General features: G+C 34.4%; 2 protein-coding genes across 2 annotated transcripts; both read left to right on the top strand.

Annotated features, from left to right (window-relative positions):
• Positions 1-18,542: 18,542 nt before the first annotated feature.
• LOC112749213 (uncharacterized GPI-anchored protein At4g28100-like) lies at positions 18,543-19,205 on the top strand. Its single transcript, XM_025797474.2, has one exon. The coding sequence runs from the start codon at positions 18,543-18,545 to the stop codon at positions 19,203-19,205; it is 663 nt and encodes a 220-aa protein (XP_025653259.1).
• A 295-nt stretch (positions 19,206-19,500) lies between these two features.
• Positions 19,501-20,235, top strand: LOC140179406 (formin-like protein 8). Its single transcript, XM_072218283.1, has one exon. It carries the CDS (start codon positions 19,501-19,503, stop codon positions 20,233-20,235), a length of 735 nt encoding a protein of 244 aa, XP_072074384.1.
• The last annotated feature ends 5,950 nt before the right edge of the window (positions 20,236-26,185 follow it).

The raw sequence follows: 26,185 nt of genomic DNA, 5'->3' as shown, positions 1-26,185 counted from the left end.
CCTTTAGATAAAATTCTACAATATACTAACATACAAATAAATGTCATATTTATTATATTTGAAGATTGAAATTCTCTGCCAAATACATATACCATCTTTGGATAATATATATATCTGACTCAAAAATAATAAATTTTCTCTTTTTAAGTCTATTAATAATAAAAAAATCTTTGGGTAAATCTAATTCTAAAATTAATTAACACATTATTAACTATACTGACATTTTACATTATAATTTGGTCACTTTGGTGTAGTAAATAATCAAAATAAACTTAATACTATAAATAAAATATTTATAGATTTTCATAAAATTAGAGTACATTAGTACCCAAAATAAATTTATAATCGTCATCAACACTAAACATGAACTCAAAATTAAATTTATACATAAAGTATAATTTATGGCTAAATTAAAATTTTTAAAATAAAACATATAGAACATATACGATTACGAATATCCAATTTTGATAGACCAAAGAAAATTACATACTTTCAAAACACATAATTCTGATGCCACATGTAAACTTAATTTAAGCAGAAGTATTAATTAGGGTCTTAAAAGTTGTGATTTTTACCTGAATTGGTTGTCATAAGAAATTTTGGTTATGATAGAGTTGAACTTTAAAATTGGTTTCTCTCTCTTTTCTTTTCTTTCAAATTTTAACCAAGATGACAATTTTTTAGTATTTTCAGTAAAATAAAAATGGTAAAACGAATATTGGGTAGATAAAACCATGCATCTTTATATATGTCATTACCTTTAAATCTAATATGTCCATCAAACATTAATATTAACGAATAAGATTAAGTCATTAATAATTTATAAATAATTACAATTAAACCTTGTTTAAATTACAATGAACTTTCAACAATTCTAGGAGTTATAAGGCAGAAATTTAATTGATTATTATATAAGAGATTAATAAAATTTATATTTCTAAAAATAAAAATTTTAATTGGTGATTTTAAAAAGTTAGAGATTAAATTAATTTATTTATTTAATATTGAGAAAAAATAGACTTATATTTATTAAAAGTTTTAAATAAATTTTTAATATCTATAGAATATTATTTTTCATTTTTTCCTTATAAAATTTTTCTTTTAATTTTGATTTAACAAAATTTAAAACATACTCTATCTTTATTATTAATTGGTTTACCCGAAAATAATTCATGTTTATCAAAATTCTAATACTACGCATGATTGAAGTGTTGTAGACTAGAGTATCGCCTAAATATAAAGACTTAGAAGACTCTTTTATAAAACCTTGTGTCAATTGTATCTAATATAAATTTCAAAACGCATCATGCTTATGTCATTTCTATCGTCCAATGTGTCTTTGGCAAAGATTTCTGTACTTACCAACAACAATGATTTTCTTTAAAATTTTAAGCGTTTTCTCGACTAAATACTTATTTTGGTCCCTAAAATTCACGTGATTATTTAATTTGGTTCTCAAAATTTAAAATTATCTATACTAGTCCTCCAGATTTAAGTCTGGACATTAATATAGTCCCTCGACTTTTTCCGGCGATGACTAGGCAAACGGAGTGTTGAGATGGCACCCTCCCTACTACGTTGAATGATGAGTAAATAACATCGTTTACTCTTAGCGCCCAAACAAGTCAGAAATGAAGAATAGTGGAGGTAGAGAAAAAGAAGAATTCTTTATTTTGGGTCTCCATCATTTCTTCTCCCTTCTTATACAAAACGACGACATTTATGACTTGTTTGGATGCTAAGGGTAAACGACGTCGTTTACTCATCATCCAACGTGACAAAGAGGGTGCCATCTCAGCATTTCGTTTGTCTAATCATCGTCGAAAAGAGTCGAAGGACCACATTGGTGCCTGAACTTAAATCTGGAGGACCGTATAGATAGGTTTAAATTTCGAAAACCAAAATGGATAATCCTCAAGGACCAAAATAAAAATTTAGTCAAGTTATTCAACAATGATAATTCATTAGCACTTGAAAGGATTAACAGTAAATTAATCTTTGAAAAAGAGTTTTTTTTTTAATTATTTTTAAAATATTTTTTTAATTAAATTAATTTTTTAAAATTATAAATTAATTATTTTATTTTTTATTTTATTAATAATTTTTATTAATGACTAATGATATAAAATATTAATTAATAATATATATGATACTTAATATATTTAATTAGATGTTGACCAAATATATTTATAAAAATATATTAATTTAGTTATTTTTTAATTATATAAACTCTAATTTCAATATAATTGAATGATTAAATTAATAAATTTTTATAAAGATATTTATTTAGTGTCGAATTGAACATGTTAAGTATCATTTATATTATCAGTTAATATTCTATATCATTAATTGTAGATAAAAATTATTAACAAAATAATTAAAAAATAAAAATAATTAATTTATATTTTTTAAGAGACTAATTTAATTAATAAAATTTTTTAAAAATAAATTTAAAAAATAATTTATTTTTCATAGACTAATTTAATCGGCTATACATAACACATAATGAGCCGAAAAGGCAAAAGGAAGCCGAGAGAATAGAGATGGAGGTGGACACGCGCGGCACGTGAGAGTGTGAGGGTAGAAAAGTGAAAGACCACTATTAAACAATAAACAAATAATAACAAAGATAGAAAAGAAAAGAGAGAGAACTGAAAAAGGAACTTGTCCAGCCAAACAGTGCCTTAGATTCGTGCGCTCGCAACTGTGATTCGCTTTTTTAAGGCATTTTTACTTTTTGGAGTTGATGTGGTGGTTTCTCTGGTGTCTGGTCCATAAACAATACAACTCTCTCGCCTCGTGCCTGCTCCCCATTGGTCCAAAACTTTTTTTATTCATCCTCTTAAGTTTCATAGATATCAATATTATTTCTAGAGATTTAATTTTATCCTATTTTTAATTTCAATAAAAATATTAACTAAAAAATCATATATCTTAAATTCTAATTTTTTATTAATTTAATTAATAAAGTTTTAATTTTATATTATCAATAGTCCCATCTCTCTCCCAAAAAATCAATTTTTTTTTAAATTTTATTTTGATGCACGGTAATATAAAATAATTTTACACGTATATTCAATTACATAATATCACAACAACAAAAATAATTACTTTTTACATTAATCGCGTGAATGGTTATTCAAAAAAACGGATGAGATTGTATAACTCTATAAAATATTTTACACCGTCAATACATCAAAATTAATTTTTTTAATTAGTATAATTTTAGAACCGTCCCACTACACATCCAAGTCTTTTTGGCAACTAAATCTAACCAAGTTGATCCCAACCCAATAAAAACCACTTCATTACACATAGCGTGTACACACGCGTGCGTGCTTCACTAATGCAAACATATCCTTCTTCTTCTTCACGTTCCTTCTTTTTCTCCGAGCTCTTCCTTCTTCTTTTTCGCATTCCTTCTTCTCCTTCGCGTGTTTTCTTTTCTTCTTCATTCATTTATTGCTGCTGTTGTTGCTGCGATTTTTCTTTTCCTCATTTTTTTCCTAGTAATTTTGCAGCATTGATTTTTTTTTCTTCTTTTTTATTTTATTCTTCTTAAGAGAATGAAATAAGAAGAATTATGAAAAAATGAAATAAGAAAAAGATGATGAAGAAGAAGAAGAAGCAGCAAAAGATGAGAAAAAGAAAACGGAAGAGGAAGAGTTTTGAATTATGCAGAACTTATCAGAATAAAAATACACCGAAATTTCTGAACAATAACACATAAATTTCTTAGTTTTTACACCTAAATTTTACTACAAAAGCACAAAAATGTCTTCTTTAATGCTGTATTTTTTTCTTATTTTTTTTCTTTACTTCTTTTTTCTTTTAGTTAAATGAATGTAGGTTTATTTTCTTCCTAGTAATTTTGCAGCATTATATGTTTCTTTTTCTTCTTTGTTTGATTTTTTTGTTAAGAGAGTAAAATAAGAAGAAACTTGAGAAGATAAAATAAGAAGAAAAAGATGATGATAATGATGAAAAAAAATAAGAAGAAGTTGCAGCAGAAGATGAGGAAGAGGAAGAGAAATGATTTTGAATTATGCAGAACTTATTAAAATATAAATACACTGAAATTTCTTAACAATAACACATAAATTTCTTAGTTTTTATACCTAAATTTTATCACAAAAGTACAAAAATGTTTTCTTTAATGCTATATTTTTTATTTTTTTCTTATTTCTTTTTTTGTTTTAGTCGAATGAATATAGGTTCATATTCTTTCTAGTAATTTTACAGCATTATATATTTTTTATTTTTTATTTTTTATTCTTATTAAGAGAGTAAAACAAGAAGAAATTTGACAAGGTAAAAGAAGAAAAAAAGATGAATAAGAAGAAAAAAGAGGATAATGATGATAAAAAGAAGAAAAAAAAATAGCAGAAGATGAGGAGGAGTAAGAGGAAGATTTTTGAATTATAAAGAACTTATCAGAATAAAACTACACCAAAATTTCTTAATAGTAATACATAAATTTCTTAGTTTTTATACTGAAATTTTGCTATAAATGCACAAAAAATGTTTTCTTTAATGCTCCACTTTTTTCTTTTTTTTTTTCTTATTTCTTTCTTTCTTTTAGTTGAATGAATGTAGGTTTATCGTCTTTCTAGTAATTTTGTAGCATTATGTATTTTTTTTCTTTATTTGATTTTTTGTTTTTATTTTTGTTAAGAGAGTAAAACAAGAAGAACTTGAGAAGATAAAACAAGAAGAAAAAGATGAATAAAAAAAAGGATAATAAGATGATGAAAAAGAAGAAGAAGAAGCAGCAAAAAATGAAGAGGAAAAAGAGGAAGAGTTTTGAATTATACAAAATTTATTAGAATACAAATACAACAAACGTTCCTAATAACAACACATAAATTTCTTAGTTTTTACACCAAATTTTTTTACAAAAACACAAAAATATCTTCTTTAATATTATATTTTTTTCTTTCTTTTGTTTTTCTTTATTTCTTTCTTTCTTTTTTCTGTTTATATATATATATATATATATATATATATATATATATATATATATATATATATATATATATATATATATATATATATATATATAAGACGACGATAATAATAATGATGATGGAGGAGGAGTAGGAAGAAGAGAAAAAAAGAAGGAGGAGATCGAAAAAATTTAAATGAGAAAAAAAAGAAGAGAAGGAGATGGAGGTGGTGGTAGTGACGATGAGACAATAAAAGAGAAAAAAAAAGAGAAAATGAAGTAGACGATGATGAAGAGAATACATAAAAGGATCCCGCTAGAGAGACAATGGACTATTTGTACAATGTGTACAATAAGTTATTGAGTTACAAAATGAACATCCTGATACCATCTAAAATAACCATCTGAGTACTCGAAATAATAAACATCTTCCCAAAAACTTAAACTCTTTTCGGATCTAGCGTTCTAATACCATGTCATAATACCACTCATCCCAAAAGTTTCAGCTGATGGGAAAAGGTAACACTAATGATTATATCTTTAATACTTCATAAACCTCCATTGTACACATGGTATAAATATTCCATTGGCTCCTCATATTTTCCCTACATAAAATGAAAAGAATACAGAAAATGCATATGTATATTTACACTTTAAATCAAAAGTTTGTTAAAAATAATAATACATAAAGATAAATTAAATTATAGCAATTTGATTGAACTTGGTTAATTAAATGATTTAAATGTTAAACTTTACTGATTTTTCGAATAACAATGATGATATATAAACATAGTTATACGTAAAAATACCTGAAGATGTAATGAAGGTAAAAATAAAAATGTTTAAAAGATAATAAAAATTAATTTAAAGTAGTCCAAATTTTTTATTTTATATTTATTAATTATTATTAAAATAAATAAATATTTCTGAATATAATAAATATATAATTATAAATACTACATATATAAAATTATAAATATTAAATTAAATAAAATAATTTCGTATTATTATCTTTCTATTATTACTCAAACAAAAATTATCACGTAAAAATAAGGACGGGAATAAAGATCTTCCTATGGAGAATTTTAAAATAGGGATAGTACTCTATTCTCTATCCCGGAAGGGTGGCATCCGAAAACAGTTATATATTAGTTTAATTTAGTATATATTAAACCAAGGTAATAAAAAGAAAAAAAAAGTTGCCATGTAGTCGGGTAAAAATAATAGCTATACTACTTTTTATGATAAAGATATTAATGTTCGCTTGAAGATTGAAAAATATTTTAAATATAAATTATTTAGTATTTATAATATTTTTTTTCAAAATTATATTATATACTTCAATTAAGATTTGAGTATTTGACTTTTATTATTTTTATTATACGATATAATTGAAAAAATATTAAATTTATTTTTATCTTAATTATAATAAAATTAGTGTAATTTTTATATTAAAATGAATAAACAACGTAAGGACTCCATAAGAGTATATTTCTCTACAAAAAATAAGGATGAAAAAAAGAACTTTTCTAACATGAAAAACGAGAATGAGAATTGTTTCGTCCTGGCACTGGAGTGGCCGAGCTTAACAACTCCGAGCAAGCGTCTGTCGGAGAGGAAGAGCTATACGTCGGCTTGGAACGAACACCGCGGCGGGAATACCTGCAAAAGATACTCCGACGCTCAAGTTAGTGATAATCTCGAGTGAGAGTAATGAAGTAAGTATGAAGACTGAGAATGGAACCTGAGACCTAACCGAGGATATTAGCTTGGTTTTATAGGAGTTGTTTTTACCTGTTGTGAATAAGTCCTAGTTTGTAGGTTGGTTATGATATTCTGTTTTGACGATTAAGTTTGTTTGAGCATGTTTCCTATTTCTTCGAATGGGTGAGGCCGAGCTTATCTGCTCACGTGCCGAGTATTACGGGCGGCTGATGCGGGACCGAGCTTAGTTGCCCACGTGCCGAGCTTTTCTGTCGACCGAGGATAAGGGTGACGTATCATAGCCCCAAGCTTGCCTTGGTTTGGACAGGACTAAGGCGAGCTTTCGAACCAGGAATGCCGCAATCCTCGGTCGCTGAGTTGTTGTCGTATATGCTCCTTACATCTGTTTATATAGGCGTTTGAGGTTGCTTAGTTTGAGTTAGTTTCGGGATTCTCCGGTTTTTCCGAAGTTATCCATAAGGATAACGTTTGACTTGTTCGCTGTGGTTCCGAGCTTTACATAGCTCGTCCGGATTTTGCGGGTTGTTATTATTTGATTTTGTTTTGTGCTGAGGTACACGTTTGTTATGATAGCCGAGGTATACGTTATGTACCATGAGTCCGAGAATCTCGCAGAGAATCATTTTGTGACTTCTTTGAAAAGGTCTTTTTAGGGTTCTTAACAAGTAACCGTTCTCTTTTTGAATTTGCTGCACGTGGCCGAGTTATAGCACATGCGGCCGACTTATACGGATGGATCACGAACTGCTCTGTTTTGAATTTGCAAGTGGCCGAGCTATAGCTTACGTGGCCGACTTATAAGGATAGATTAGACCTAATCTCCGAATTATAGCTTGTATTCGCCGAGTTATAGTGACCGGATCATAACCTCCAAGCTTGACCTGTTTATTTTTAAGAGAAGCATGTTGAGCTTTTGAGGTATAACTCGGCAGGATATAGAAGAGATGCGGTTGTGTTATAATTCGGAGATATGAGGATTAGCCCCCAAGATCAACCTAATAATCTTGAAAATAAAATTGGACAAGTTTGTCATGGGAAAATGGGTTGCTTATTTCAATATATTTTTGAACAAGCTTATAGATGATTGTTTGTTGGAATGGTGCCGACTTATAGGTGTCGGTTTGCTTTGATTGATTCAAACTTATAATCATCAATTTGTTTGGAGTGATTCCGACTTATAGGTGTCGGTTTGTTTGGATTGATTCCAACTTATAGGTGTTGGCTTGTTGTATTGACTCCGACTTATGGTTGCTGATTTGTTAGATTGGTTCCGACTTATAACTGTCGGTTTGTTTTTGTATGCCGACTTTAATATTAGTTTGCCATAATATGTGTAGAGCGTAAACAATAGCTGAACTAAAGGCATAGATAAAAATAAAGAATGATGAAGTTAAAAATAATATACTCTTTATTGAGAATTACCCTCTTAATATAAAAGATATAGGATGAAAGTGCCTCATTAAAAAGCTCTCCAAGCAAAATCCGGTGTAGAAAAAAGTCGTGTGAGTGAAAAAAAAGTACATCTTCGAGCCATAGTTCTTTGCCTAGTAGTGCTTGAAGGGTATAAGTCTCTTGCCGATCAATTTATTGATTCACAAAGATCCTTCTGGTCATCTTCTTTTGATTGAATTGGTTTATTGATCTGCCGAGCTTGTCTTAGCTCTTCTATTTCCATCTGGCCCGTGGCCCTTTCTCTGAACTCCTTAAGTGACTTTAGTTTGGTTATTGCAATTGTTTCTCAAAATTTTTCGGGTCGGAGGCCGGTCTTGATTGCATGTAGGTGGACTGCGGGGTCTAAGTCTGGAATCTCCATAGTGGCTTCGGCAAATCGGGTCATGTAGTCTTTTAGACCTTCGTGTTGTTCTTGTTTGATTGTGCCTAGGTAGTCTGATCCATGGACGTAAATTCTTGATGCAGCAAAATAATCAATGAATGATCTGGCGAGATCCTCAAAGGAGGAAATTGAACCTGCAGAAAGTTTAGAAAACCAGAGTAACGCAGCACCATCGAGGTAGGTGGGGAATGCTCGGCAGAGAACGGGCTCATTGTTAGGGCCGTTGAAGAACATCATTGATTGGAACTTCTTCACGTGGGCTCGGGGGTCGTCGAACCCCTTGTATGGCTCCAGTGCGGTGGGCAGCGTAAAATTTTTTGGCATATGGTAATTTGTGATCTTCTCGGAGAAGGGGTTGTCGAGGGTGAGCTTCTCCTTTGGCGGGACGATGTTTAAAGGGTCTGCAGCGCCTTGAGCCGAGCCTTTGGAGCTTTCTCTATTGTTTTGTGTAGACAGCTCGGCTATTCTTCGTACTTCCGCCTGAAGCTCGGCGATTCGAGCCAAGAGGTCGTCCTGTGAGAGTTGTGGACTTTCCTTGTCAGCCATGTTCGAGGATCGGGAATCCTGCAAAATAGAGTAGAAGACTAAACGAAGGAAAAAGTGGGGTTAGATGTACTCCGGCCCCACGGTGGGCGCCAAGTGTTTCGTCCTGCCACTGGGGTGGCCGAGCTTAGCGACTCCGAGCAAGCGTCTGTCGGAGAGGAAGAGCTATACGTCGGCCTGGAATGAACACCGCGGCGGGAATACCTGCAAAAGATACTCCGACGCTCAAGTTAGTGATAATCTCGAGTGAGAGTAATGAAGTAAGTATGAAGACTGAGAATGGAACCTGAGACCTAACCGAGGATATTAGTTTGGTTTTATAGGAGTTGTTTTTATCTGTTGTGGATAAGTCCTAGTTTGTAGGTTGGTTATGATATTCTGTTTTTGTGATTAAATTTGTTTGAGCATGTTTCTTATTTCTTTGAATGGATGAGGCCGAGCTTATCTGCTCACGTGCCGAGTATTCCGAACGGCTAATGCGGGACCGAACTTAGTTGCCCACGTGCCGAACTTTTCGGTCGACCGAGGATAATGGTGGCGTATCAAGAATCATGAAGAAAAATTCCATGATATGGAATGGAAAATAAGATATTATCTCGCATCCCGACTTTCTTATATTACCATCCCTAGAATAATTAATCTAACAACAAATTAAAGTAAACAAAGCACTATTAATTATATACACACATTACACAACATAATGAGTGGTGGTTACGTGTGGTCATATCCACAAGCAAACAAGAAGTTTTGATGGTTCGAACAAAATCAAAGTTAATTAAAGGGTTGCCTTCTCCATACCTTCTTTAATAGGAAGTGTTGATTTTTCAAATTTGTGTTCACCATCTAGTATTTTTTATTTCTATATAGTAGTGTATGTTTGTTACTATATATGTATACAAATAGTTTATTTGGAGGGGTGAGAATATAATATAATATTATACAGGATTCTACGGACCCCAGAAATCTATAATGCTATGGATACCTAATATTTTATTGTTAGGATAATTAATCATGTGCTGATTGCTTCTTTCCATTCGGGCAAAGTGATAAGATCCATTCCTTGCCCAAAGCAGAAATAGTGTCGCTAATTTGGCCATTGATTGAACAAAACACCTTTAATTTCCTTTAAATATATTAATTCACATTATATTCAATGCTGAAGCATAAGCTCCAAGAAAAGAATACTTGGCTACACCACCACTAATTCTTTCCTTTCTATCTATATAATAACGCAGGTAACTAAATTCGGTTGATCGAATGATTAGATTACTCATTTATTTAAGTAGATATTAAAAGTTTAAATTTTATTTTATACATTTAATAATTTACTAATTAGTTACAAGATTTTTATATAAAACTCAAATTCGTAGTAAATTAGTCTCTAATTTATCACTTTGCAAAAATACTGTGAGAAAAAAAATATAATAACCCAGGTAGGTCTACTAACTATTAGTAGATACGTGTGTACATGGCTATATCATTATTGACTATGTAGGTAGTTCACTAATTGGCTGAAATTAATGACTATCTTTAATTTCATATTAATCTAGTGGTGGATAAATTAAAGACAATAAAAAAATGAGTGACAATAATTCAGCTAAGGTTTATGATTTAAGATAGCACATAATAATAATAAATAAAAGATGCTTAGTTAATGGTTAAAACTTAAGAGGCCAAAAGGATAGGCAGTATCCATTATCATCTTTTGCTGGTTGGTACGGTTGGAGTTTCTAATATTAGTATTATTGGTTGGATGCTATAAGTGCTGTTCTATCTGTTGACTTTCTACTTTAGCTCATGGCCTCATATATAAATTTATTCCCACTAATTTCATTCGGAATCTTGTTTGCCAAACTATGAGAACTATTATTATAATGTACTTGGGGAATGGAAAAACCATATTAATGTAGTCTGACTGATATCTAACTCAGAAGAAAATAAAATCTAAATTATTTGGCATTTATGATAGAAGGCGAGTTCTCTAAATTAAATGAGTTTTTTTATTATTATTTATTGTTTGTTCTAGCCTCTTCCTTCATCAAGACCTCCTGATGGCCTCCGGGTATTTCTGAAAGTTGTGTTTGAGAAATGGGATTTTGGAGAAAAATAAAAGTGAAAGTGATAAGCGTTTTAAATGTTTGTAATATAAAAATTTAAGTATTATTTAAAAGTTATTAATTTATTAAGAAAAATTCTGTCAATTTTTTGTCAATGTTTATTAGGTTGGATTTTAGAGTCTATTTAAAAAAAAAAATACATGTTCAATTATTTATGGTAAATTTAATTTACTCTAATTACTACTAGTTTTCGGAAGTATATTTGAGTGTTGTTATTGTTGTACAAGACACTTTCTGTATTAGGGGTGTTCAAATCCAAATCGATTCAAATTAAACTGTTCATTCAATCTAATTCAAATCGAAAACCGATTAAAATCGCACTAATTTGAATTTGATTGGATTCTATTTTTTGCAAACCGCTAGATCGGATCGAATTTTAGATCTACTTTTCATAACCGATCCGATCCAATCCAAACCGCACAATGTGATCTAATATTATTATTTTATTATTATATTTATAATTATACTTATAACATGTTCAATTTTTTATACATTTTTATATTATTCATGTATTATTATTATTTAATGTTACGGCCTTGGATTCCCGCGGGTCAATCCGACCCGAGCTCCACCCGGCCCGACTACACGCCTCTCAACCGACCCGGACACGCGTCCCGTACGGCTCTCCCATAGCTATGGGACAGCGTCCTTGGGAATATGAGCCTGCCCTCCAGAGGGGCCCAACACTGACATGTATATAAGGGGAAGACTGGCTCTTCCCCCAAGGTACGTCACATCCCTACGCCACATTCATTCCGCCGGCACGTATTCTGACAAGAGCGTCGGAGTGTCTTTGCAGGTGGCACCCCCCTCACACGAAGTGCTCGGGACCTCGTGCTCTCGGACCGAAAGTCCGTGATCAGACGAGCCCCTTCCTTCACCCCTGATCCTGACCTGAACCGTCCAGTAACCGACCTACCGAACATTGGCGCCGTCTGTGGGGAGGCTCGTCCATGGACTTCGTACTAGTCCAGACTGGGACTGGCAGCGAGGCCGCGCCTCCCGTGCTTGGGGGAGGCGCCGTTTCGACAGAAACTCGGCAACAGCAGAGGTCGCCTCCAAGGGACATGACGCAGACTCACGAAAGACGCCCCTTCGGAGGAACTGGCGACAACCACGCCAGGATAACGCAAGAGTTGCGCCATAGGATGCAAGACTTAGAACGCCGGCTAGCCGAAAGAGAACGCGACCAACGCACCCCGGAGCGGAGCCCCACCCGCTCCCGTTCAAGGAGCCGCTCGAGGCGCTCACCCAGCCCCCAATACGAGTCGGAGAGCACGGGGGGACGGGGATGAGCCAGAAGAAGAAGTCGGGACCCCATCATTTACGCCCGACACGAGAGACGACGTGCGTCGAACAGAGGCGAAGAGGACGCCCGTCGGGAGAATGACGAGCCGGGGAGAACTACCCGGGGAGAACTACCCGGGGACCAGTGATAATAGGAGTGACCCCTTTCCACCGTTCCGTACTCGAGGTCCGGCTGCCGAAACACTTCGACAAGCCAACGGACATGAAGTATGATGGAACACAAGATCCCCTGGAACACTTGACGGCCTTCGAGGCCAGAATGAACTTGGAAGGGGTGGCAGACGAGGTTAGATGTCGCGCCTTCCCGGTCACCTTGGCGGGCCCAGCGATACGGTGGTTCAACAACCTCCCGCAGGGCTCGGTGACTCAATTCTCCGACATCAGCCACGCCTTCTTGGCTCAATTCACGACCAGGATTGTCAAAGCCAAACACCCAATCAATTTGCTAGGGGTGACACAGAGACCCGGAGAGCCGACCAGGAAATACCTGGACCGTTTCAATGACGAGTGCCTAGAAATTGACGGTCTAACGGACTCGGTGGCAAGCCTGTGCTTGACGAACGGGCTCTCGAATGAGGACTTCAGGAAACACCTTACCACAAAGCCCGTTTGGACAATGCAAGAGATCCAGTGCGTGGCCAAAGAGTACATCAATGACGAAGAAGTCAGCCGGGTCGTGGCTGCCAATAAACGGCAGCCCGCCTACAATCAAGCACGGCACTATGAAGGCAGAGAAAGACCAAAGGAACACGCCAGGGATGGCGGTCCGAGTAAAACACCCAAACCGTTCCCCCGAGTTGGGAAGTTCACCAATTATACCCCCCTCACGGCACCAATCACCGAAGTTTACCAACAGATAACGGAAAAGGGGATACTGTCGAAGCCCCGACCTCTGAAGGACAGGACGGGAGGAAACAAGAACCTCTACTGCGAGTACCACAAGGGTTACGGGCACAAGACCCAAGACTGCTTCGACCTAAAAGACGCCCTGAAACAAGCTATCAGGGACGGGAAACTTGCCGACTTCTCCCACCTTATCCGGGAACCAAGGAGACGCAACCGGGACCACGATAGCGAAGACAGATCCCGGTCGACAAGGCGACGGCAGGAACCAGAGGGTGACGACCACGGCCTTACAGTGGTAAACGAGGTAACGGCCAGGAATACTGCCCCAAGGTCAAAGTCAGCACAGAAAAAAGACGCCAAAGTCCTAGCAGTCTCCACCTCAACTGTTAGAAGTTTCCGAGGTATCCCACCCATCTCCTTCGGCCCAGAGGACCAATGGTTTGACGAGGCACCGGAAAGTACGCCCATGGTCATCACGGCCAGGGTCGGAACGGGCCTCGTCAAACGAATCCTGGTAGATACGGGGGCAGACTCGAACATCATGTTTCGAAACGTTTTCGATGCCCTGGGACTAAGGGACGCCGACCTGACGACCCACCAGCACGGTGTGGTAGGGTTGGGGGACCACTTCATCAAGCCGGATGGAATCATCTCACTCCCGACCTCTGTGGGACAGGGGCAAAAACGACGAACAGTCATGGCGGACTTCGTGATATTACGAGACTCCACGGCTTATAACATCATCATGGGGAGAAAAATCATCAACGACCTGGGGGCGGCCATTAGCACAAAGCTGCTGGTGATGAAGTTTGTCACCGATGACGGATCCGTAGGATCCATCAAAGGCGACTTGGAAACGGCGGTCGCTTGCGACCACGCCAGCCTTTCTCTCAGGAAAAAATCCAAAGAAGCATCTGGGGTCTTCCTTGCTGACCTGGACACCAGGATAGACGACAAACCTAGACCAGAGCCAGAAGGAGACTTGGAAAAGTTCAGGGTCGGCGAGGAGGACGATAAGTTCACATTCATAAACAGGAACCTCCCCCATGAGATGAAGGAGCCTTTGATGGAAATGATCAGGGCTAATCCCGACCTCTTTGCCTGGATGCCTGCCGATATGCCCGGGATAGATCCCCAGCTCATATCGCATCATCTGGCCGTCAAGGCGGGAACCAAGCCAGTGGCCCAGAGGAGGAGAAAAATGTCACAAGAAAGGGCTGAAGAGGTAGCCAGGCAGACGGCCAGCCTCCTAGAAGCAGGATTCATCCGAGAACTGGACTACTCGACCTGGTTGTCGAACGTGGTCCTGGTTAAAAAGCACAATGGGAGATGGAGAATGTGCGTGGACTACTCTGACCTCAACAAGGCGTGCCCCAAGGATTGCTACCCCCTACCTAACATCGACGCACTCGTCGACGCAGCGGCGGGGTACCGGTATCTGAGCTTCATGGATGCCTACTCAGGATACAATCAGATACCGATGCACCAACCCGACGAGGAAAAAACGGCGTTCATAACGCCAGGGGGAATCTATTGTTACAAGGTAATGCCTTTTGGTTTGAAAAACGCTGGGACCACGTACCAAAGGCTGATGAATAGGATATTCAGTGAACTTATAGGCAAAATAGTAGAAGTCTACGTGGATGACATACTCGCAAAGACCACACGACCCGACGACCTCCTGAGCGATCTTGATGGCGTTTTTTCGTCCCTACGGCAACACGGCATGAGGCTTAATCCGCTCAAGTGCGCGTTTGCCATGGAGGCCGGAAAGTTCCTGGGATTCATGATTACTCAAAGAGGAGTGGAAGCCAACCCCGAGAAGTGTCGAGCAGTTCTCCAGATGAAGAGTCCGGGTTGTATCAAAGACGTCCAACGACTTGTCGGGAGGTTAACGGCTTTATCCCGATTCCTCGGCGCGTCAGCAGCAAGAGCCCTGCCTTTCTTCAATCTAATGAAAAAAGGAATGACGTTCGAATGGATCCCAGCATGCGAAGAGGCATTCAACCACTTCAAGCATATCTTAGCGGCACCACCATTTCTCGGAAAACCCAAGGCCGGAGAACCGCTCTACCTCTACTTATCAGTAACCGAGGAAGCACTTGCCACAGTGCTCGTTAGAGAAGAAGGGAAGACCCAACAACCCGTTTACTTCGTGAGCAGGGTCCTCCAAGGACCAGAATTGAAATACAGCAAGCTGGAAAAACTGGCGTTGGCGCTCCTAGTCTCTTCCCGAAGGTTAAGACAATACTTCCAGAGCCATCGTATAGTCGTGAGGACGGATCAGGTGATTCGCCAAGTACTGCAAAAACCTGACTTGGCCAGTAGGATGATGACCTGGGCCATCGAGCTCTCCCAATACGACCTACAATATGAACCCCGACATGCAATCAAAGCCCAGGCAATGGCAGACTTTCTGGTAGAGGTGACGGGGGACCCCCCCGAGGAAACGGGCACACGGTGGAGGCTCCACGTCGACGGGGCCTCCAACCAAACGTCCGGGGGAGCAGGGGTCATCTTAGAAAGCCCTGCAGGGGTCATCTATGAGCAATCAACTAAGTTCGAGAAATGGGATTTTGGAGAAAAATAAAAGTGAAAGTGATAAGCGTTTTAAATGTTTGTAATATAAAAGTTTAAGTATTATTTAAAAGTTATTAATTTATTAAGAAAAATTCTGTCAATTTTTGTCAATGTTTATTAGGTTGGATTTTAGAGTCTATTTAAAAAAATATACATGTTCAATTATTTATGGTAAATTTAATTTACTCTAATTACTACTAGTTTTCGGAAGTATATTTGAGTGTTGTTATTGTTGTACAAGACACTTCCTGTATTAGTGGTATTCAAATCCAAATCGATTCAAATAAAATTGTTCATTCAATCTAATTCAAATCGAAAATCGATTAAAACCGTACTAATTTGAATTTGATTGGATTCTATTTTTTGCAAACCGCTGGATCGGATCGAATTTTAGATCTACTTTTCATAACCGATCCGATCCAATCCAAACCGCACAATGTGATCTAATATTATTATTTTATTATTATATTTACAATTATACTTATAACATGTTCAATTTTTTATACATTTTTATATTATTCATGTATTATTATTATTTAATAAATATTTTATGTTCAAAATGTTATTTATTTATTTATTTATTTATTTTAATAACTAACCTATAATTTTATTTTTATGGTTATATTATGTATGTTGGCTTTTTAAGATATTATTGAGACTTGTTATGTCATTATTGATTATTTAAAATTTGATGTTGAGACTTGTTATATGTATTTAATTTTTTAATTCATAAAACCGCAAATCCAATCCAATCTAAATCGCTTGAAATTGGATCGGATCGGAGATTTTTTTAAAAAAGCATCCAATCCAAACGGTGCCGCAAGTAAAATTAGTGTTCGGATCGGATGAGTTTTTGACTCAAAACGGATCCAAACCGCACCGCGAACACCCCTATCCTGTACAAGACACAATCGCAAAAGACACCTCTGTTTAAAAGACACATCCACAAAAGACACCTCCATTAGAAGACACATGTATAAAAAACACTTCCTAAAAACACATGCATAAAAAGACACATCCATTAGAAGAACATTCATAACCCACATCAATAGATGATGCATTCGATCCTTCTTCTCCAAATATACGTTCCATTGACGAAGCCGTCGAAGGATGCAGGATTTTTGTTCGCGGCTTCGGCACGCCGTCGACGGATACACGTTCGATGGCTATCGGGTGATGGAACGCGCATGAGTTTTCATAATAATAGGTTTCACCGTCACGAAACGGCGGCGCACTAATGAACCGACGACGCAACGGTTATTGCGGTTGGAACAGCAGCGAATCGGCACCTGGCGAGGAAGATGATCGCAATCCGCACGATAAAGCTTCTGTCGAAGCAAAACGATTGCGCACCAAGAAACCGGTGACATGGTGGTTGTGCAGCTGTGACGGGAGCGTGCTGCAGCGGTAGCGAAGTGACGCTTTTGGCTAGAAAGAAGATGTCGCGATGATAGGAGGAAGACAAACACTAATCACAATGACCCATTGGGCGATTACTCAAATTCTTATTATTCAAATTTTTTATTAATGTGATTTTTTAAAATTCAAATTTATTAAAATAATTTAAAATTATTAATTATTAATTGAGTTGTCAAAAGTTGAAAGATTAATTCTTAGTACCCAATACTTTTTCTTTATTTAATTTGGCGTATTTTAATTTTGTTTATTTAATTATTAAATTGAAATTTATATTTATAGACTTTGTAATTTTTTATTTTAACTTAATAAGAGATTATAAATATCTCTTAAATTATTATAGTTTTTATGTTGAGAGATTAGAAGAACTTTTTTTTTGTTTCGTTTCGTGATGAAATCATGGTGTAAACAAATGAGGTTAGTGAGTCACGTACTCTTATTTTGCATTAGGAAATTGAGTAGAAAGTTGAGTGACTCCTTTCGATTTAATTTTTAAAATATGATATAGGCAAATTAGGTTAAAGAATTCATTTCTTATTGCATTAAAACGCAAGAAAAAATTAAATAAAAATTTAAGTAATATGATTCATTTTATATTAATTTTAATATATTTTTTATTTTAATATATTTTTTATTCAATTTTAATTTATACTTTTTGTTTATCTTTATTTCGTTTCAGAAGGAGCTAGACTCATAATAAAATAGACACTAACTTTACTTATTAAGTTATTCTATTCTCTCAATTTCTTTTATTCTTATCAAATTTTACAAAAATAGTTACAAATAACAATGTAAAATAGTTGAAAAACTTTAGATGCTATTTTTTTCGTAGTATCTTCTAATCGGATAAATTAAAGACAAATTTGTTAGTAGGTCAAAAATAAATTTAAGACTAAAAGACAAATAGGTCCCTGACCTTTTAAAATGGGGACATTTTCGTCCCTCAAGATTGGAAAATACATTTCGATCCCCCACGTTTTAAAACGGGAGACAATTATACCCTTCCGTCCGTTTTGGGCCAAAAACGGCAACGGAGCCAGCTGACATGGAAGGGCAGTGAATGACGTGGCCGTTACAGTTGGTGAGGTGGATTGGGACGAAATTTTAGTGGACAATTATACCCTTTCTTTCTTTTTCTCTCATAAACATTTCATCAAACACCATGTCAGCTCCACTACCACTAACCCTTTTTCTCTTCTGCATTATCATCTTCTTCTTCCATTGCTGCATGTGCAATGACTCATCATCAACAACAACCCTTCAAACCCTTAAGCCCATCCTCCCAAACAAAAGCCCAGGCCCAGGCCCATCTCATCCATCAACAGCAACCATCCCTGCATTCCCTGAACAATCTGATGTCAAAGGTTGCCCCTTGACACTCTCAGATGAACTCTTTGACGGTATAAAGAATGCTTGTGGAGGCGGTGGTGGTGGTGGTTCTGACATGGAGCTCCACCGCACACGGTGCTGCCCTGTTCTTGCATCATGGTTATACTCTGCATATTCTTCCACGGCATTAACCCATAGCCATACCCACACATCATCATTGTCATATGAGATGCCATTGTTACCAGATGACTCAGAAACATGTGTGAATGACTTAGAGAATGCACTGAAAGTGAGAGGGATTCAGCTGAAAAGACCTAATGAGACATGTGATGTTGTATTCTGCTTCTGTGGGATAAGGCTTCACCCTCTGAGTTGCCCAGATGCATTTTCAGTTAATGAAAATGGTGAACTTGTTGGGGATAAAACTGTGAGAAGGTTAGAGAAGAATTGCATCAGTAGAACCAACAATGTCAATGGCTTCCCTGGTCTTGGTGGCTGCTCCAAGTGCTTGAACACACTCTACAGGGTCAGTTTTCTATTAATCTTTTCCCAAAATAGATAAAAAAAAGAAGTTTTTGTTTTGATTTGGGGGTTGTTTGATTCGTTATTTTGACTTAGAATTTGATGGATCTTTGTTGAATATGATGAATTTGAGTTCATTTTATTGATGTTGATCTTCTTCATGGTTTGGTGATTTGGTAAAGTTGTGTTTGTTTTATCTTTCTGTTTGAGAGTTTGGTTGCTCTCTAAGTTATCTTGCAATGTCACCATCCTTCACGCACCTTTGGAGCTTGTGCGCTTCACGGAAGTCATAAGAACCAATTGAAGCCAAAGTTCTTGAAAAGGGTTGCAAGGAGATGAGGGCTAGTAGCCTATTACTGAAGTTTCTTGAGGCAATTCTCAAAGCTGAAAACCGGATGAATGCCGGAACTTCTAGGGGAAATGCACAAGGTTTCAACCTAAGTGCTCTTAGGAAGCTTCCTAATGTGAAAAGCATTAATGGGAAGACTAGTTTGCTACACTTCATTGTAGAGCAGGTGGCTCAGTCAGAAGGAAGAGGAGAAGCTATGAATCAAAAGCATAACATTCCCAAAATCAACGGTGATATAAGCAACTCCAATGAAAACAATAATAACCTTGTGCAACATGAGACAGAGAAAGAGTATCTGATGCTTGGTTTACAAGTGTTATTGGGAGGTATAAAGGATGAGTTATCTGAAGTAAAGAAAGAAGCAATAATTGATCATCAGAATTTCATTAGGATGTTATACATTCTCAATGCTCGTGTTAGCGAAATTCGAGAGATTGTAACCAAATGTTGTGGCGAGAACAATGAGAGAGGTGGATTTGTTAAGGAAATGAAAGGGTTTGTAGAGGAATGTGAGGAGGAGCTTAAAGTTGTGAAAGATGAACACCTTAGGATCATGGAGCTTGTGAAGAAAACCAATGAGTATTATCTAGGAGGTGGAGGAGGATCAAACCCCTTTGAACTGTTTCTTATTGTGAGAGATCTTGTGCATGAAGAACCCCCCTCGCTCATCATGGACGATCGCACAAGCAGCGGCCATGACTTCCACCTTGCGATTGGATGAAATAGGGCTCACCGGTGGAAACGGCGTCGTTTGGCACTTCAGGGACGAATTTGTCCAGTTAAATTTCGTCCCAATCCACCTCAGCGAGTGTAACGGCCACGTCATTCACTGCCCCTCCATGTCAGCTGGCTCCGTTGCCGTTTTTGGCCCAAAACGGACGGAAGGGTATAATTGTCTCCCGTTTTAAAACGTGGGGGATCGAAATGTATTTTCCAATCTTGAGGGACGAAAATGTCCCCGTTTTAAAAGGTCAGGGACCTATTTGTCTTTTAGTCTAAATTTAATTGCTATAGATTTAAATTTTATATAAAAAAATTTTATCGACTAATAAATTAGTAATTGTACAAAATAACATTTGAATATTCGACAATTATTTAAATAGGCAAGTGTGCTAACCATTTCAACCAAAAAACATCAAATAAGTAACATCATTTGTCAAAGAAGGTTGAAGCTCTTTTTAGGGAAATTGATATACACGGACCAAAATCTTTTTTTTTTTTTTTTTTTTTTTTTTTTTTTTTTTTTATCTCTTGTTTGCTTGTGATTTTCTTGTATTTGTGCTATTCCCTTTGCTTGACGGTACTTTCCAACTTAGTATTAACTTCGGGGCCTACTTAGGTATGACTTATACTATATTGGTATTGATTTACTCTTGCATTCCTTGACCATTTCATAACAAATCTATGAAATTTAAACTGCAAATTATATTATTTATTAATATTACTATTTTACATCCAAAACAAGTTAAAACACGCCGAATTTGATTCATTTGTGTTCACATCTAATAATATTTAATATAAGTCATTAATCAATTAATTGATTAATTAACTATGGCCCATGATCAAGTTTAGGTAAACTTGCATGAAGTTGGCACAAGAGTGAATGCTCTTTTAATTTGTTGTCTTATCTCTTGAAATAGAAAGGTAGATAGCACAAATTGAAATAGTGAGGCATATATTCTAGCCTTTGATTAATTAATTGGTTAAGTAATCAGAAAATAATATTAGATAATTTGAGAAGTGGAGAAGCAGATTAAGCACCTGATTGGTTGGTTATTGGTAATTATTAGTTAATTCAAAGGGGAACGTTTTCTTAGGGTCTAAGTTTGATAAACAACTCCTGAGCAAGATTATTGATTTCCAACATGTGGATTAGTGAGTCCACCAATAAAATTGCCTGAAATAATTAAAATCAAATAGAAAATTACCTCCTTATATCTCTTTACTTGTGTGTATGACTTGTATTAATAGATTCAAGATTTGCACACCGTAGAGACAATCAAGGATAATCATCACTTAAATAGGATGGTGAATCCACTTGAAACAAAAAAACATTAATTTTTTACATACTCTTACAACACATTAATATTTAATATATTTTATAAAAATATCTCTGATGATTTAATTTTTATTTATAATATTAGAAATTATAGAAAAAATGAGTGATTATAATATTTTTAAAATACATATTAAATATGCTATAGAAAAAATTATAAATATTTTATACACACTAAAAATTAATCACTAAATTAACTATTATATACTTAAAATACATATACAAGTATTCTTTAATTTTTATATAATTTTAAATATATTATTTTATATTTTAACATATATTTTATACGTATAGTTAATTTAGTATCTATTTTTTTTATATGCACGCAGCATCTTTTATATAAAAATACAAATATATTTCATCACATCACATGTTCGAGAAACTGCTGTAATATTTTTTTTTTTTTGTCTCTTTTTTTTGGGTAAAACTCAAATCTGGGGTTACCGTGATTGTCAACAACAATGTAAACAACACAAATTTAAGGGGGTTTCGAGAGATAGATACTATAGCATTAACTAAGGTTTGTGATGACCGATGATAGGAACATTTTGGATAGAATCTTAAGAGATATAGTGTCTTTGTCATAAGATACCATATAATGACTTCAATTAAATCTTCTTAAACCGACTTGAAGGAGTTTAATCTAGGATACTATTTATTTCATGTTTTATATGATCTTCAAGAAATGTCCAGAGAAGTGTAACACAGTGCCAGTATCAATTTTCTATCACAAGCTTCCTCATTAAATAAATATTTCTTATTATTAGCTGCATTAGTTTTGACATGACAAATTACTATACTCTATCTAACTAGATTTGTTCGTCATTATTCTATATATTAACATAGATAAATATACATAAAAACATAATCTAAATCTAAACCATATGATATATATTGGCATAACTGCTTTGCTAGTAACCTTGAATTTAACTTATAACTTTCTCATGAGTTTGGTAGGGTGGGAAGATACATGTGTACCTATCTTTGCGACATTGAAAGAGAGAACACAATCCAAGCTACTAATAAAAAGGATCCTTCTAAGGGGCATGTATTTTGTTGGTTCTATAGATTTTATATTATTCTACACTTTTCATAAGATATAGTAGTATGAATCTTATGATTTCAAAATCAACTTTATTTAATGTTGACATAAAATCACATCCCTTTTCCTATTCATATATCAAACAAAATCTTGATTAATTAAGAGGGGAGAAAAACAAAGGAGAATTGTTCTATTTATTTCTTATATATGATGAAAAATAATGCTACTTTACTAATTAAACTTTTTTTCTTTTTAGGGATTCTTGAAATCGATAAGAAATATTCAATAAAATAATGTTGTATGTGAAAAATAAAATTCAAACTTCAATACTTAATTATTTAAATAAACAAATAAGCTAACCACTTGATCTATTTAAGTTGGTTATGCTACTTATTAACAACTAACTAGTTTCCAAAAGCTTAATTAAAGATCACATGCATGAAGAGAGTTTTGAAAAATAACATTTTCACAGGTTGCTGGGCATGCAATGACTCCGATTCTGAACTATCATTCTTAGATCCCTTTCAAGTTCACTATTACACATCATATAAAGTTGGGGAGACGTGGAACTGAAATAACCAGTCACATTGCGACTGGTGGATGCCACTAAATTATCAATATCTCAATAGTGCTACATGGTTTTCTACTTCACATAGTAGTTAACAATCTCCCCTTTTTAATTTGTATATGATTCTCGATTAAGTGATTTATAGAAAAATAATGTAATATAATTATTTATCAATTTTGCGTTTATATTTTTTATAATATATACTATTTTGATATTAATATTTTTTTAACATTAACATGTGCTTTCTTTATTTTATTAATTAAAAAATAATTTAAATACACAAATAATTAGTAAGAACTGTATTTTTATATGAATGTTAAGAGTGTTTGGTGTATGATAAAAATAGTATTTTTTTTTACGTATTGTGTTTAGAATTCGGCTATGGCATATTGTATTTTTAAAAATTAAAAAATAATGGAAAAGACAATTCACTTTTAATTAATTATATTTTAAAAAATAAAAATAAAAATGTTAATTTGCTTTTCAAAAATTAAAAAATAGAAATGACAATTTGTTCCTAGCGAATTCACCTTTTTTTTTTTAAAAAAAAGTTGCAATTCACCAAGGACAATTTCGCTTTTGAATTTTTTTTAAGAATATACCATTTGCTCTAATAAATTCTCTTTGTCTTCATATTTCTGGAAATTACCAATCATTTATATTTTTTATTTCGCCTCCCAACAAATCATTAAAAAAAATTCGCCAACAATCTCTACCTATTTTTAAAAAAATATACTTTTTTCCAATTTTAAATAAGTGCTGTTGTTTAAATTTAATTTATATTAGGAAATATCAATTTATTTTTATTAATAATATTATTAAATATAAATAAACAAATAAAAAGAATAACATATGTGAAAAATGTTAGATTTCTAATATTTTTATTTTGGATAAAGTACTGTTTTAGTTTCCAATGTTTGAGGTGAATCCTATATTTTGGTCTTTAACGTTTAAATCGTCTTATTTTTATCCTAAAACATTTAAAAGGATATCAATGTGATCCCACCATCAAATTCCTCAGTTACACTTAATAGAAGTAATGACGTAGAATGTTTAACGTGGCACTTACAGTGAAGATAACAGTTAGAATGAAAAAAAAATTATAAATTAAAAATATAAAAAATGGCAAAACCTTACCCTAAATGCTTCCTCTCTTCCATTTCTCCCAAATCCATCGCATTCCGAGACAGAAATTGAAGGATTACCATGTGTTCATAACACGCAACGGAAGAAAAAAAAGTAATCCTAAAGATCTATTTTGTGCTTAAACTTTATTCCAATAATAAATATATAGTAGATTAGATCTAAATACCTGAGTACGCTAGTAAAAATCTTTTTCTCCTTCGATGGTACGAAGGCGCTATGCGTATCCACACCGAGACTAATATTTGCTGTCAACTCCTTGACCAATGGACATCTGATCTAAATTGAGAAACCTCTTGCAACTCTTTGCACACCATAAAATTCTTCTCCAAGAATTAGGCTCACATCCATTTATGTGTGTAGAGGTAAAGGAATAAAACTCGTGTGTTTTATTCTCATCTCTGTCGCATTCCTCTACTCTTGGTATACATATATATAGTATGAGATTTATTACCGATTTTAAATTTGAATCTCAATTCAAATTTAAATCATATCTTGAAATTCTAAATCTGAATCCTTCAAATTTATGAATCATATCATAACTCAATTTGAAACAGAATTAGTTAGGATCTCATCTAAATTTAGAAATAGAATAACTAATTATTCTCAAATCTCATTTAATATTCTCAATTATCATACTATTATTATATTCTTGGTGCTAGCAAAAAATATAATAATATTCCATTTAAATTAATATAATTATTTATTTGATCAAATCAAAATAATAATTAAATAATTCTATAGCAAAGATTAGAACACTCGTTAGTGTGTGACCCCATAGGTTCAATACTAAGCAGGTAGTAAATTAGTCATACTAAATTTACTAATAAAGGTTGGCGTCTAGCAACACTCCTCAACGACCCGATAGTTTGAAGTAATCTATTTTTACTAAGAACCTCAGAAGAACAAAGTATAATTCCTTCCATCTTTCCAGCTCTTGGTTAACCCTTAGAGTATGGTTTAATTGTCAAACTCTAACTTGTTACCATTATTATAATGAATTGTGAATGATTTAAGAAACTCATTTCTTCATTCATTCAATCCTTTGACCAAGGTTTTATTCATCTCAGTCCTTATAATCATAGAGCTCAAACTCTTTATCGAGAGTTGACGGATTTCTTATTGACTTATCATTAATTCTACAAGTATTTAAATTATACCCAATATCCATTCAACTAGCACCCTAAGGTATTAGGTGCCCAGAATCAAAGTATAATAAATACATTGTTAATTACTATGACAGTCGCAGGTCAAAGGAAACTCTATTACTATGTTCATCTTGAGAATATCCTATTGACAAATATGCGGTAATTATAACCATTAAGAATTTTCAAATTGAGTCAGCTCAATAGTCATATCTCTATATGCACCATCTATATATATAATTTAATAAATGAGAACTATTAATATTCATCCAATGAAGACCATTATATATATATTGATCTTTTCGGATTATTAATGTCTTTTTTTTAATAATTCTATGACCAAGAACAATTTAGATTAATTTATAAAAGATTCATCTCTCAATATTGTGATCACTATCCCAATGATAAATCTCTAAATTTAATCAAGGACGTTATTATATTAACATTTTAATATAATAACAATAACAAATTATTTGACACGTGATTGATTTGATTGTGGTCATACTACTTATTCCCAACAGAAGTTAGAGGTCACTTTCGAGATTCAATGTCTTCTCAATCATCTTGCCGCAATAACCCGGCCCGAAGGAGAAGAACCAGTTGCTTGTGCGGTAAAAGACCAATGCTAAAAACTTCTTCGACGCCTAAAAATCTTGGACGAAGATTCTGGAGTTGTGTGAACTATCAGGTAATATACCAAAGTTAGATTACTTCCTA

The sequence above is a fragment of the Arachis hypogaea genome, chromosome 15, assembly GCF_003086295.3.
Source record: "Arachis hypogaea cultivar Tifrunner chromosome 15, arahy.Tifrunner.gnm2.J5K5, whole genome shotgun sequence".
In the NCBI taxonomy this organism is placed as follows: Eukaryota; Viridiplantae; Streptophyta; class Magnoliopsida; order Fabales; family Fabaceae; genus Arachis; species Arachis hypogaea.
This window is presented reverse-complemented; position numbering and strand designations above follow the sequence as displayed.

Excerpts from the sequence above, each read along its gene's own strand:
- LOC140179406 (XM_072218283.1), top strand. The coding sequence starts at position 19,501 with ATGAGGGCTAGTAGCCTATTACTGAAGTTTCTTGAGGCAATTCTCAAA.
- LOC112749213 (XM_025797474.2), top strand. The coding sequence starts at position 18,543 with ATGTGCAATGACTCATCATCAACAACAACCCTTCAAACCCTTAAGCCC.